Source organism: Hypanus sabinus, chromosome 15 (genome assembly GCF_030144855.1).
Source record: "Hypanus sabinus isolate sHypSab1 chromosome 15, sHypSab1.hap1, whole genome shotgun sequence".
In the NCBI taxonomy this organism is placed as follows: domain Eukaryota; kingdom Metazoa; phylum Chordata; class Chondrichthyes; order Myliobatiformes; family Dasyatidae; genus Hypanus; species Hypanus sabinus.
Window position 1 is genome coordinate 32,962,687 of NC_082720.1, and position 14,713 is coordinate 32,977,399.

At 40.6% G+C, this 14,713-nt stretch overlaps 1 protein-coding gene across 3 annotated transcripts in view; it reads right to left on the bottom strand.

Annotated features, from left to right (window-relative positions):
- ablim3 (actin binding LIM protein family, member 3) overlaps nt 1-14,713 on the bottom strand; it is a 305,340-nt gene that overhangs the window by 128,595 nt on the left and 162,032 nt on the right. For all 3 annotated transcript variants that reach the window (XM_059990185.1, XM_059990183.1, XM_059990184.1), the window contains exon 4: nt 11,524-11,639. In XM_059990185.1, coding sequence (XP_059846168.1) covers nt 11,524-11,639 — 116 coding nt within the window. The remainder of the gene's footprint in view (nt 1-11,523; nt 11,640-14,713) is intronic.

Genomic DNA, 14,713 nt, shown 5'->3' on the forward strand with positions numbered 1-14,713 from the left:
CCTTCTACTTTAGGCCATGAACTTATCAATCACCCCTCATAATCTGCTTTCATTTGTCATGTTTGTAGCAAGGAATTGGATAGAACCCATAGATTGTTTAAGCAAATGAATGTAGGGGATATCTAGTAAACTTCAAATTGATGTTCTTAATCTTTGGTTGTCCATTGGAATCCGATGACAACGTCCACTCCTTTAACGGTGAGATCTTTGATGACTATACAGTCCTATCCTGGACCCACAAGCTCTATTGCAGATGGGACATGTATATGTGGTAGTGGTGGTAGTGATGGCAACCATGGCTGCATTTCTCCTGGCTCTCTTCTGCTGTCTTCTGGTTGTTCTTTCCATCTCCAGAATATGAATCCCATCCCTACACAGCTGTCGCCAAGTGTTATGGGCAGCAGCAACATTCTCCAGGTCCTTAGGTCTGATCTTGCACTTCCTTAAAGCATTCTTCATCTGATCCTTATAGTGCTTCTTCGGCCCTCCAGTTTAGCGTCGACCATAATGTAGCTGGCTGTATAACACTCTGTGGGGTAGCTGACATGGGGGCATCCTTATCATGTGCCCCAGCCACTGCAACTGACACTGGGTGATCATGGCCTCAATACTTCTGCAGTTGATCTTTACAAGTATTTCAGTGTGAGGCACCCGCTCACACCAAGTAATTCCCAGGATACACCCGCTTATGCCAAGTAATTCCCAGGATGGTGTTCTTAATGATGCAGTAGACAAGGAATCCCAAAGCTATATGATGCTGAGGTGGGCTCCCATTTCCACTTACTATCTTACTGCCTGGGTATGCAGCTCAAAAGAATGTCCAAACTACAACGTTCAGATGGAACTTCACTTGGAACTTCGCTCCTCCACAGTTTGCCTGCTCCTCCTCATCAGTGTTGGATGCCATCAAGCAAGGGTTGAGCCTTCAGGACAGCCTAGCTGTGGAGTATAAACCTTGGCTTTAAAAGCTTTAGCCCATGGATATAATTCAGCTTGGAGAACTGAAGATAACAATGTGGTTCCCAGTACATACTTGGTGTGATATTGTTTGTGGGTAGACCCCTCCTTGCAATGACAACCGAATTGTGAGTTTCCTTCATCTTCATCTCTCAAACCCAAGACTGCCACTCAGGAGATAACTGGAGCAAAAAATATGCAGCTCATTCAGCATTTTTTTTATGACTTGGACTCTTGTCTATTGTATTCTGGCAGTCACTTATCATCTACATAACATGCTAAGTAAAAAGAAATGGTGAAATAACTATTTAATCACCGTAGCTGCAGTGTATACAGTCCTATGGAAATCTGCTCCATCTCAAATCCTTAATCTGAGTAAAGTAATCCAATTTCAGATGGGTACTGTAGAAACAGGTGTTGTATGCAAATTGATATCATCCATGTGTTCAGCATGTGTGAAAAATCTGGGTAATCATGTGGAATTCTGTGGGTTCTGCAGATCAAATGTGTTTACCATATTTACATGTTTTACAGCTGAAACATCAAAATTCATTCATGTGACATGCAAACACTGTCCCTTCCATATGGAACATTTTCTTGCCATTAACACTAACAGTTTTCTCTCTGTAAAAATCGGTGACTTGGACCAATTCGTCCCTCTAAATGTTACTTGTGTGTTTTCTAAAAATATCTCTATAGGAAAGCTGTAGTGCCACATCTACCGTAAGAACATTATAAAGTGTGCTTGTAAAATCAGGAAGATTTACATAAACACAAAAACCTCTGCAGATGCTGGAAATCCAGAGCCACACACACAAAATGCTGGAAGAACTCAGCAGGTCAGACAGCACTTATGGAAAGAAATAAACAGTTGACATCTTGGGCCGAGACCCTCCTTCAGATCTGGAAAGAAAGGGGTAAGAGACAAGAATAGGAATGTGGGGAAGGGGAAGGAGCACAAGCTAGAAGATGATAGGTGAATTCAACATGTACAAAAGCTGGATGAACACAGCAGGTCAGGCAGCATCTGTTAAAATGAGCAGTCAACAGATGCTGCCCGACCTGCTGAAATTCATCCAGCTTATGTACGTGTTGACTTGACCACAGCATCTGCAGCGTACTTTGTGTTAGATGATAGGTGAAGTTAGGTGGATTGGGGAGTGAGGATGAAGTAAGAAGCTGGGATGTGATAGGTGGAAAAGGAAAAGGGCCAGAAAGGAAGGAATCTGATATGTGAGAAGAGTGGATCAAGGGCGAAAGGAAAGGAGGGCCACTAGGGGGGAGATGATAGGTAGATGAGGTGCAAAGAAGATGTAAGCAGGGAGCCAGAATGGTCAATGATAGAAGAGGGAAAGGAAGGAGGAAAGATTACCAGATATTAGGGAAGTCGATGTTCATGCAATCAGGTTGGAGGGTACTAGACAGAATATAAGGTGTTGTTCCTCCAACCTCAGAGTGTCCTCATTATAGCAGTAGAAGAGGCCATGGACTGACATGCCAGAATGGGAATGGGGATTGAAATTAAAATGGTTGACCATAGGAAAATCTTGCCTGTTGTGGATAGAGCAAAGGTGCTCAACAAAGCGGTCCTCCAGTCTATGTTGGGTCTCACCAACGTAGAGGAGGCTGTTTCAGGAGCACTGGATACAGTAGACGATGCCAAAGATTTGCAGATTAAGTTTGCCTCACCTGGAAGGGCTGTTTGAGTCCCTGAATGGAGATGAGGGAGGAGGTGAATAGGTAAGTGTAGCACTTCTTCTGCTTGCAAGGAAGAAAGTTAGTGGGGAGGAATGAGAATGAATGGGGAAGAGAAATCACCAAAAGAGTGATCCCTGAGAAAGCAGAGAGTGGGAGGAGGGAGGTAAAAATGTGTTTGGTGGTAGGATCCCGTTGCAGATGACAGAAGTTGTAGAGAATGAGGTCTTGTGTGCAGAGGCTTGTGATACATTAGGACAGGAGAAACTCTATTCCTGTTAAGATGGCGGGAAGCTTGGTTGAGGGAAGATGTCCGGGAAATGGAGGAGAAGTGGGTTAGGATAGTGTTAATGGTCACGGAAAGGAAGCCCTGTACTTTGCTGATGGCACTAGAGGGCAACTTCTCCCAGCCCATCAGTGAAACAGTTAAATTCTTCCTCTGTAATGTCTCACGTTTCCTTTTCAGGGTGGCCGTCAGGGGTCTGTGACCTACAGCAGCATGCAAACTGCAGTTCTGCACGGCAGTGAGCTCCCATTCCTGGAGCTCGCCGATCGGCTGCATTTTATGATATATCCACATATGGTGTGAGGTTGTGCGCCTTCGGGGTTGGGGCCTTGCGGGGCTCTGTGGACATGTATTCTTGCCAGTGACATGAACTGAAGCGCTGCATGGTGCCAGTACATTGGGACAGCGCGAGAGCTTTCAGGGACCCCTGTACTCGGGTGATCGCTCTTTCCGTCTTTCGACAGTCAGTGACTGTTTGCTGCCGATTCTCAAGTCAGGGAACTTGAAATAATAAGCAATGCTTCAGACTGTGACTGTAACATAGAAACAGCGACTGTTTGTCTCCCCGTTCACTGTGGAAGGAGTGATGACTGTCTCTCCCTTGTTAGTGAAAGAGGGAGCCAACAGTTATTTTTTGATGGACTATAGACCATGGTCTCTCTCTGGGGGTTTGCTGTTGCTGGCATGGTGGGTGGTGGGAATACTGATGCCTTCTGCTAGAACAGTAGGGGGCTGGGGAGGGGGAAGGGTTGATGCTGCTTGTGTGTGGGAGTGGGGCAGGGGTCTTTGGCATTCTTAAGTTATTTCTGTCATTATTTCTTTGGGTTTTATTCTTTCTGTTTCAAGGCTGTCTGTGGAGAATAAGAATTTCAGGTTGTATATTGTATACATACTCTGATACAAAATGGGACCACTGAAGAAAGAGGACACCTCTGATGTCCTGGAAATAAAAGACTCATCCTGGGAACAGATGCAGCAGAGATGAAGGATCTGAGAACAAGGAATGGCATTTTAACTGGTGACAGGGTGGGAAGAAGTGTAGTCAAGATAGCTGTGAGGATCTCCAGGTTTATACAAGATAGCAGCATACAGTTTGTCTCCAGAGACAGAGACAGAGAAATCAATAAAGAGGAGAGAGGAGTCAGAAATGGATGAGGTGAATTTAAGGGTAGGGTGGAAGTTGGAGGCAAAGTTAATGAAATTGCTGAGATCAGCATGGGTGAATGAAGCAGAACTAATGGAGTTCTCAATGTAATGCAGAAAGAGTTGGGGATCATTATCAGTGATAATCTACATTATCGTTGATGAAATTATTACTTTAAATTACCATTGTCTTATGTTATAGTATAATATTATATGATATTATTGTAAAGAATAATAAAAGAAGAGTTAGATCAGGCTCAACATATTTGTTTCGGTAGTCCAAGATGGACATTCATTGAATCATTAGAATGAACAATGCAGAACAGAATGAGATCATTTGGGCTGATGCTAGCTTTATGGTAGAGCCATCTAATTGGTTCCAGTTCCCTGCTTGTTCCCCTTTCCCTGTAAATGTTTTCTTTTCAACACGTAATCCAAATAGACTTTTCAAAGTTATCTTTGAATTTGTGTTTGCCCCTCTTCAAGCAGTGCATTTCAACTTGCTGCAAAGTAAAATGTTTCCTTATGTTGCCTTTGATTGTTTTGCTGCTAATTACTCTGAATTTGTTTCCTCTGGTTACCAATTCTTCGTCCACTGGAAACAGCTTTTCCTTCTTTACTGTAACAAAGCCATTTCAGATTTTGAACACATGCACTGAATATTCCTTTAATCTTTTCTGCTTGAGGAAGAACGGCCACAATAACACAGGAAAACAAGAGAACAGGAGCCGAAATTGTCTACCAGGGCCCTCAGCCTTCCCCTCCATTCAATATAATCATGGCTGATTTACCTTGTTTACAATGGTTGATCAGCTAATAAATTCTATCATGTGTGTTACACTCTAGAATCTTACTAAAAAAAAACAATGATCATCTGGGACCAGCAATGCAACTGTTAGTTCACTTCCAGATACTTATTTGTAGTTCTCCACAGTCATGACTTTGAAGCTGTCAGTGCGATTATGTACGTAATATGCAACATTCCTTCTGGTGTCGTGTCCCTTTCACAGAACGACTCTTCACATAGCAAGCTGCTGGGCAGTGTGTACCTCATCAAGCCTTTACTGGAGACAGCGTTAATTCATTAAAGGAGGAAAACAAGATGTCCCCTTCCCTTCAAGTATTTTCGTTAATAACCTCTCAACAATGTAGCTGATGTCCTCAGACACTGAAATCATCAGGTAATTGACCACAATCACCTATCTGAATGACACCTTGACCTAACGCACAGAAATCACCATCTCACCCCCAAATCCCTGAGCCCAATCTTATCCCCAACTCCCCAATCCTCTTCCCTTCTGAGTATCATCCTCTGTCCCTTGCAAATTCTATCCCTTCTGCTTTTCTCTACCCTCTTCAGACTTTCATCTCTACAATCCCAATCTACTGAATTCCCATGACCTTTTCAATGTCTGATCCTCTCTCTGATCCCAACCCATTTCTCACTGACTTTCTCACCAATCTGTCAAGGAGTGTGTTCCATGCACCCAACACTTTCTGTGTGAAAACTTACTTTTGACACCTTTCCTGTAGCTACTTCCAAGTACCTTAAAACTATGTCCCATTGTGTTATCTATTTCGGTCCTGGGAAAATGCCTCTGGTTATCCACACAATCAATGCCTCTCATCATCTTATACACCTTTATCAGGTCACTTCTCATCCTCCGTCACCCCAAGGGGAAAAGGCCAAGTTCACTCAACCTATTTTCTTAACGCATGCTCTCCAATCCAGGCAACATCCTTGTAAATCTCCTCTGCACTCTCTCTATAGTATCCACATTCTTCCTGTAGTGAGGTGACCAGAACTGAACACAGTACACTCCAAGTGGGGTCTAATGAAGGTCTTATATAGCTTTAAGTCAGGCTCATGGCTCATGGCTCTTCAACTCAATCACACGGCTGATGAAGGCCAACACAACATACACCTTCTTAACAACACTGTCAACCTGCACAGCAGCTTTAAGAGTCCCAAGGACATGGGCCCCAAGATCTCACTGATCTTCCATACTGCCAAGAGTCATACCATTAATATTATATCCTGTCTTCAAATTTGACCTACCGAAATGAACCACTTCACACTTAGCTGGATTGAACTCCCTCTGCCACTTTGCAACCGAGTTTTGCATCCTACTGATGCCCCACTGTTATGCCTGACAACCCTCCACATTATCCACAACACCCCTAACTTTGTGTCATCAGTAAACTTACTAACCCACCCTCGACTTCCTCATCCAGCTCATTTATAAACATCATGCATATCAGGGGTCCCAGAACAGATACCTGGTCACTGTCCTCCATGCAGAATACAAACCATCTAAACCACCCTTTGCTTTCTGAGGGCAAGCCAATTCTGGATCCACAAAGCAAGGTCTTCTCAGATCCCATGCCTCCTTACTTTCTCAATGAGCCTTACATGAGGAACCTTATTAGATGCCTCACTGAATTCCACATACACTACATCCACTGCTCTACCTTCATCAATGTTTTTGTTACATTCTTAAAGAATTCAGGCAGGTTTGTAAGGCACAACCTGCCCTTGACAAAGAAATGCTGACTATCCCTAATCAAATTATGTCTCTCCAAATGCTCATAAATCCTGTCTCTCAGGATCTTCTCCAACAACTTGCCCACCACTAAAATAAGACTCATTAGTCTATAATTGCCTGGGTTTTCTCTGCTCCCTTTCTTGAAGAAGGAGACAACACACGCAACCTTTCGATCCTCTGATATGCTTCCCATCCTTATTGATGATGCAAAGATCATTGTCAGAGGCTCAGCAATCTCTTCCCTTGCTTCCCACAGTAGCCTGAGGTATATCTTATCTGTCCTGGCAACTTATCTAACTTAATACCTCAATAACCTTAATACTTAAAAATTTGCTCCTCTGTATCTCACTGACTATTGGGTGGTCTATAATATAATCCCATTAATGTGGCCATCCCCTTCTAATTCCTCTGTTTCACTCAGTAGATGAGCCCTCCAGTCTGTCCTGTCCAAGCATCACCATGATATTTTCCATGACAAGTAAAACCATCCATCGTCCTTTAATACCTCCTCCTTAATCATGCCCTAAGCAACAGAACTCTGGAACATTGAGCTGCCAGCCCTGTCCTTCCTGCAACTAAATCTCACTTTCAGCTACAGTATCATAATTCCATGCTGATCCAAGCTTATCTGTCTGATCTACAACACTCCTTGTATTGAAATAGAGGCAGCTCAAAACTCATAGTTTGTATGTCTGCTTAACATCTGCCTTCCCCAAAACCAAGCCATTACCTGACCTGGCACTGGGGCTCCTGCCCCCTGCAACTAGCTTAAACACCTCACCAACTACCACCCAAGTGTAGCACTCGCGAACGGCCCTGCAAGGATATTGGTCCCCATGCAAGTTCAGCTGCAAACTGTCCCACTTGTACAGGTCTCATCTTCCCTAGAAGTGAGCCCAATAGTTTGCAAATCTGAAGCCCGAGCTCCTGCACCATCTCCTTAGCCATGTGTCAGATTGCATTAGCTTCCTATTTCTAGCCTCACTCGCACATGGCACTGGTAACATTCCTGAGGTAAGCACCCTGGAAGCCCTGTCCTTTAACTTAACAGATATTTGCCTGAACTCACTTTGCAGGACCTCATCACCCTTCCTGCCTATATCGTTAGTACTGATTTGGACATAACACCTGGGTGCTCATCCTACCCCCTAGGAATGCTCTGGACTCAATCCAAGATGCCCCTAACCCTGACACGTGGGAGACAATATACCATCTGCGAATCTTGTTTCTGTTCACAAAACCTCCTGCCTATTTTCCTAATTAAGAATCCCCTAATGTTACAGCTCTCCTCTTCTTCTCTCTTCCCTTCTGAACTCCAGAGTCAGACTGGTCACTGACCAGAGAACTGGTCACTGCTGATTCCCCCAGTAGGTAATCCCCCCAACAGTATCCAAAGTGGTATACTTGTTACTTAAGGAAAGTCAAGTCAAGTCACTTTTTATTGTCATTTCGATCATAACTGCTGGTACAGTACACAGTAAAAACAAGACAACGTTTTTCAGGACCATGGTGCTACATGAACAATACAAAAACTACACTGAACTACGTAAACCAACACAAAAACTACACTAGACTACAGACCTACCCAGGACTGTATAAAGTACACAGAACAGTGCAGGCATTACAATAAATAATAAACAGGACAATAGGCACAGCAGAGAGCAGTAGGTTGGTAGTCCGATGGCTTGGGGGACAACCTGTTACATAAATAATCAGCTGAATGGTGGCGTCCCGGATTCCATCCGTTTCTGTACTCCTGCCGAGTATTTCGTTGCCACAGATGTAGTCCAATTTAATGTCCACTGGAGAGCAGAATGCACAGGAGAGCCGGCTGGCCAGGGCTTGCTTTTTTCCTGGCACGGACTCCTGCTCGCTCGCCTCGCTTCTAAATTAAAGTAGCACCAGATTCGAAAGGCCACTGCTGTTGTGTGCTGCGCCGCCTACAGGAAAATGGCACGGGTGTAATCTGCACTATTTACCTATTTCCTTTCCCCTCTTCTTACAGTCATATTGCTACCTGCTTCCTGCAACTTCCATGTGGCTACCTCCCTGTAGCTTTGAACTATCATCTCCTCATGCTCCTGAATGATCTGACGGTGATCCGATTCCAGTTCCAGTTCCCTCATGTGGTCTGTAAGAAGCTGCAGCTGGATGCACTTCTTCCCAGTGTAGTCGTTAGGGCGACTGGAAACCTCCCTGTCTTCCGTATTCCACAGAAAAGTCACTTCACTGGCTGTCGTTCCAATGCTCTAACTATGCAATAAGAAAGAACAAGAAACTTGATAGCAACCTCACCCTAGCCTCTGTCTCTGCTTGCTAATGTCTCAGTTGCCCACCCCAACAACAGCTGCTCCACTTAAACCTAACTTATTTTTACTGGCCCTTCCCTTATAATCCAAACAATCTTAAGTGCCGCAGAAAGTCACAACAGTGCCCACCTACATTTTAAAACTGGGATATACACTGCACAATTGAGACATCAACAGCAAGATTCTGCTTAAATTTATTCTGACATAGTTGATTTTTTGTATCTTTCTTTGAATAAATTACAGCTTGAATCAACTAATTATAGTTCTGCTTGAAAACAAAGCATTTAGAAAATATGAATTGAAATTGCAAATGACTACATAAAATGGGTATGTTTTGCAATAAAGCGAGGATAAACACTACCCTCTTTAGTTTTGTTTGAAGTGAGCCATTTGGTGTTGTTTTTAAGCAATAAATGGAAAGAACTGCTTCATGGTAGTATGCCAACTTTTTATTATTACCATAAACCCAAAGGCAGGAATTGTATTTCTAAATGTAGTGGAATTTTGTATTCACACATATATCAAAAGTATTAAATAATATTAATGACTACTATCTTTTTCAATAACTTTAAATGGCCAACATGAATTATTGATTGTACCCAGAAAGCATTTTTTCATAACATATTCCAACTCAGAATATTCAAATAAATCCTTTAGCTGTCGATGTAGTCAATTGGAACATTGGCTTTCCAATCAGTGCAACAGGTCAAGATACTGACAGACTCTCTCCTACATGGAAGTTAAATAATTAATTAAAGGAGATGGTGCTACTTTCACTGAACCAAACATTCGACAGATACTAAAGTTTAATACAATCAGTATCTCAAGTAAGCCTCAAGTTATCTTCCTCTCTTTATTTCAGGCTAGGGGATGACTAACACATTGGAAAATAGAAAAGGTACATTGATACAATAGGAGACGATTTTCCAAAACTTGTAGATAATCTCTGAACTTGTAATCGTTCTTTCTGGCATGGGAGTTTTTAAACAGTTGCATAACTGTATAAATGGATAACAAATGCCCCAGTATTAAAGCACATGTCTTGCAATGTTTTCTTTCTTGTTGCCAGGACATAAACAGTTCAGTCTTTGATCACTTAAAAGATCAAAATGAAAAATACATCTAATATACAGGAATCTCAATGAAGAGAAAGTGTGATTGTTCTCTCACAAAACTTGATTGAGGAAACAATGGCAACAGCTGTATCTTGGCCTGGCCAAAGCACACCCTAGCAGTGCATGATCTTCGCATGACCAAGAACATAACTGGGCTTTCCTTGGTTTCAGTTGTTAGGGAATGCAGGAAAATCCTCTCGCCAAAATCAGCGTTGAAAGTTTCATTTGAAAACAGCGTCAGCATTTTTTCCCTGTACACAGGAACTTTAAAAGTAAACTAAGAATAAGTTATTATAATTTATTGCAATGTTGCTCTTGGGAAATGAAAACTTTGTATAACCTTGCCTGAATTTCCATTCCAGTTCACGTATTGTTAGGACCATAACAATGTCTTTCCTTCACAAATTATACCATGTTTTCTTGTTTTAAGCAAGATAATTATATAAATGCACTTTAAACAAGTAAACTAGTGAATCTACATACTTTAATAGTTTCAATGTTATTCAAACTACTAATTGGATTTATTTTAAAAATAAAAACAGCTAGAAGCTATCTTGGGCATGCAACAAAATGTTGCCTAGTTTTCTATCTCTTTGCTGATCATCATGATTGTAAACATAAGTGATTTAAAAAGTGCTGCAATTGAGAAGGAAGAAGGGATTTGGTCATTTATGAGATTTTCCAGAAAAATAATAACCAGAGCTACCGGCTACTGAACCCAGTGCACATATGGGATTCAAAATTTGCTGGGCAACCAAATTTTGAAAAAAAAATGGTGTGTGTGTGTGTGTGTATGCAATGTGCTGGGATTGGGGCACTTCTAATCTTCTACCAAGGTAGTTCTTTCAACTACTATGGGGTGGCAGGATGCTGCTTCATTTGCTGAGTATTTTCAGCAGTTTTTGCTTTAATTTTTACTTTTTGCTAATGGGGCTCCACTCCATCGGTGTTACTGTGACAGGTAAGGGTCCCTGCAGAACAAAACAAATGTCCCCACATAAATGTAACTGGTACTGTTTGAGAGCTGATGCTTTCCCCATTGTGTTATTACATTGTGCTCATCACAATAAACATGAGCAGAATACGAGTGGGAAATATCAGAAAGACTGATATATAGATTCTACATGAATTTTGGAAAGTACCCAACAGTCGGGAACACATTCCTGTAAGTGATTACAACACAGAGACAGACAATCTATGGAGAAGCACTGTATTCATAGTTAGTTCTTATAAACTGCTTTCATTTTAAAATATTCATATTTTCATGCTTGTTTCTTTAACCCCATTTTAAAATCAATTTACAGTCCAAGGCAGACTCAGTAAGCATATTGCTCCAAATGCTTTCTTGAACCAACGGTTCTGTGTAACAGGAGAGATTTCTAGATGCAGAAAGGGAAAATGTTTAGTGAGATCGTAAAAAAACTAAGATTACAAATGAAACTAATTAAGCCAAAATGAGAAAATAAACTTACGACTTGGTCCATGAATCTTTATTGGCTCAGAGGCTGTAACCAATGTATGAGAACACTGCTGACAGACACAGTCCTTCCCACTGAAAGTAACACGGTCTCCAACAGGGAATGGCTTCCTACAACAATGACATTAAACACTAGTGAATGGAAGTCCATCCTTGCTGGAATGCCACTGTTTTAAAGCACATACTCACAAAAGTATTCCATCCCAAAATGATTTGAAGGTACTTACTCTCTTGCCATAAATATATTGTGCTATTTAACAAAATATTTAAAAAATTACTTTGCCATGTGCATTTTTCATTGAGTATATGAGTAATTAACATTTTAAGTATCCTGTTCACAGATCACTGAAAACTACAGCAGTATTCACTCTGATGAAATCAGGTTGTTGGTCTCTTTTGCAGAATTTGACAGTAAAGTGGAATAATGATAAGCATACCATACAATGTGTGTATTATCAATTGGCTGCCCAGCCATAAATCTGTATCTGTAAATCAACCTTTTATTTAAGAACACATTCATATCGCATCTACATCATCACAACAGAATCCACATCAGATTGTTTTAATGTCTCCCAGTCATGTCCATTTCCCATTTTTATCTGCCAGAGGAATCACTCTCTGAATATATTAGCTTTTATTATTCAGTCCAAAGAGCATTTAGATTGGAGTAAAGTACAATATGTTCATCAACTTTACTTTTCCCATTCCTGCATTATCACTCAGGGTAAATGCAGGCTCAGCACTGCTGTAGGAGTACCTACACCAGAAGGCTGCATTGATTTCAAAAGGCAGTTCACCACCATTATCTCATGAGCAAATAAGTGACAGGCAACAAACAGTGCCAGTTACATTCATGTGGGAAGCACCACCCAAAAGCAGAGTGTAAAAAAATCTTGTTTAGTATTAAGTTTTCTTTTAAAGCATTGAAAAGGAATTATCTATCACAATCAAACAGTCAGACTGGGCTTAGAATATGTTTATCTCATCCATTCATTTACTCAATCTATTCCTTAAATTCAATTTAAGCAATTCCTTAAGAGCTCCTTATTTTACAAACCTGTCAGTGCTATGATTTCACAAATGAATTGCTCTTTATTTGATTTTTAATATTTTCTTTCCTAACAGTTTTGAGCTCTGTCATCTGCAAGCTAAAAATTCTTTCCTGCAGCACATAACTGTTACTTACCATTTAATAGTTTAGAACAAAAAAAGAGGTGTTAACTGTGTCTCTCTGCATATGTTGTCTGGTGCTCTATACTGTCATGCATTTTCACTGAATGTTTGTCTTGATATGATCCCCTGCAAAATTAAATGTTTTACATGCAAAGCAATTTCCAGATTTATTTTTCTTGAATGTCATTTTCCTTCCAATCTGTCTTAACTGCTTGCTGTTTGGCAGTGATGTTAATTAATGCGCAGCAATTGGTATTTGAGTGCAATAAGCATTTCCTGCACAATGTACACTTTAAATGATGGGGTAGGCATGAAACTGAGGGCAATGTAAAGGATATATCCCTTCCTGGACTGCTGTTGGATAGTGATGAATAAGATCTCCTGAACTCATCCATCCCTCAGATAATACCTTGTTGGTCAGATATAATGATCTCTGATAGCACAAAGTCCCATTAGCTAATGGGACCTGTGGCACCTATGCCCATTATCAATCCACAATCTCATTGGGAATATGGCCTAAAGTATCAAATGGTCATGGAACAACAGCAGATTATGCAAAATAATCTTGCCTTTCCCAATTTAGCAGTAATGTCACAGTTTCGGAGAAGCCTAGGATTCAGGAAACTTACACGTCAGTTCACTGTACACATTGTGCATGAGAAGAACACATGTTTATGACCCTGGAATTGCAACGGGAATTGGTTTAGTACTGTTAAATGTATTAAGTTACCGTGAAATGTTTGTCTTGATTTGATCCCCTGCAAAATTAAATGTTTTACATGCAAAGCAATTTCCAGATTTATTTTTCTTGAATGTCATTTTCCTTCCAATCTGTCTTAAGGTTTGCCTTGGTGATCATGTGCAGCCAAGTTTGTAAAAGGACTAATACCAAGAGAAGAATTGGGCACACGAAGATGCTCATGACTGTAGATACTTACAGATGAATCTCAAAATCTCAATTACATTTACATGAGTGATTAGCAAAAGCTCCATCAAAAGATTTAAAAAGAAGTCAACTTGTGTCCTCAGGAACAAATATTGCGTCAGTAGGTGGTTTCCCTTCTACTTTTGTTGCCTCTCATAAATCATTGATAGTATGGGATAGGAGATGGGCACTAACTTGTTGCTTCAAGTGATTCTGGATATTCTTAAGCTGTGATCTGAACAAGATGAATTCAAGTTTGGGGCTAGAAATGCAATCAATGCAGTCTGCAATTGAAATTTTATTTAAATATGATCATCAGGTGAAATTAAGCACCAAATGAAAAGCTGCATTTATGGTTTTTCTAGCTGAGTCTTTTTAATTTATGATTAGTTGTGTATGCTGAAACATGTTAGTAGATGGGTCAAACTCTACCTTTTAAATTCCTTTCATGTTTTGGATTTACATTCCTTATTTGAACAGCCTTTTAAAATATTTCTCATGCCTACTAGAAAGCTGTAAAAACTAGACTTATTAAATTATGATGAAATCCAGCAGCATACCACAGTAAATCATCATCTGGAATTATAAGAATACTGCCTTTTTCAGTGATATTAACTTCTCTATAAACATTTTAATGAGACAAACAACTCAGAGCCATGAATAAGAAACCCATAAGGAGCTTTTCGGGAGAGGCTGATCTAAATCCTAAACTGGGGGGGGGGGGGGGTGGGCAGCCTAATCTAAATTGGATCTAATCCAGATCTTGTTTACTAAATAAATATGACTACACCAAATTCTTTACAGCTTGTAACTTGCAAATATATTGTGTTTAATTCTAAATGTTTAAGATATGCTCAATTTAATATAATTTTGTGACATCATCTGTCTAGATTACTTCCAAGTACGTATATCACAAAGTATTATACATGCCCCCCCACCCCGTTGGCTCATGTTGATACTGAGGTAACATGCAGAATATAGAGAGTAAAGTGAGGAAACATAGAGGGCTCCAGAAGGTGTGTGTGATTATTCTTCTTTGATTATGCACACACATATTGTGCTGTATTGTCACATTGACATTGTAATG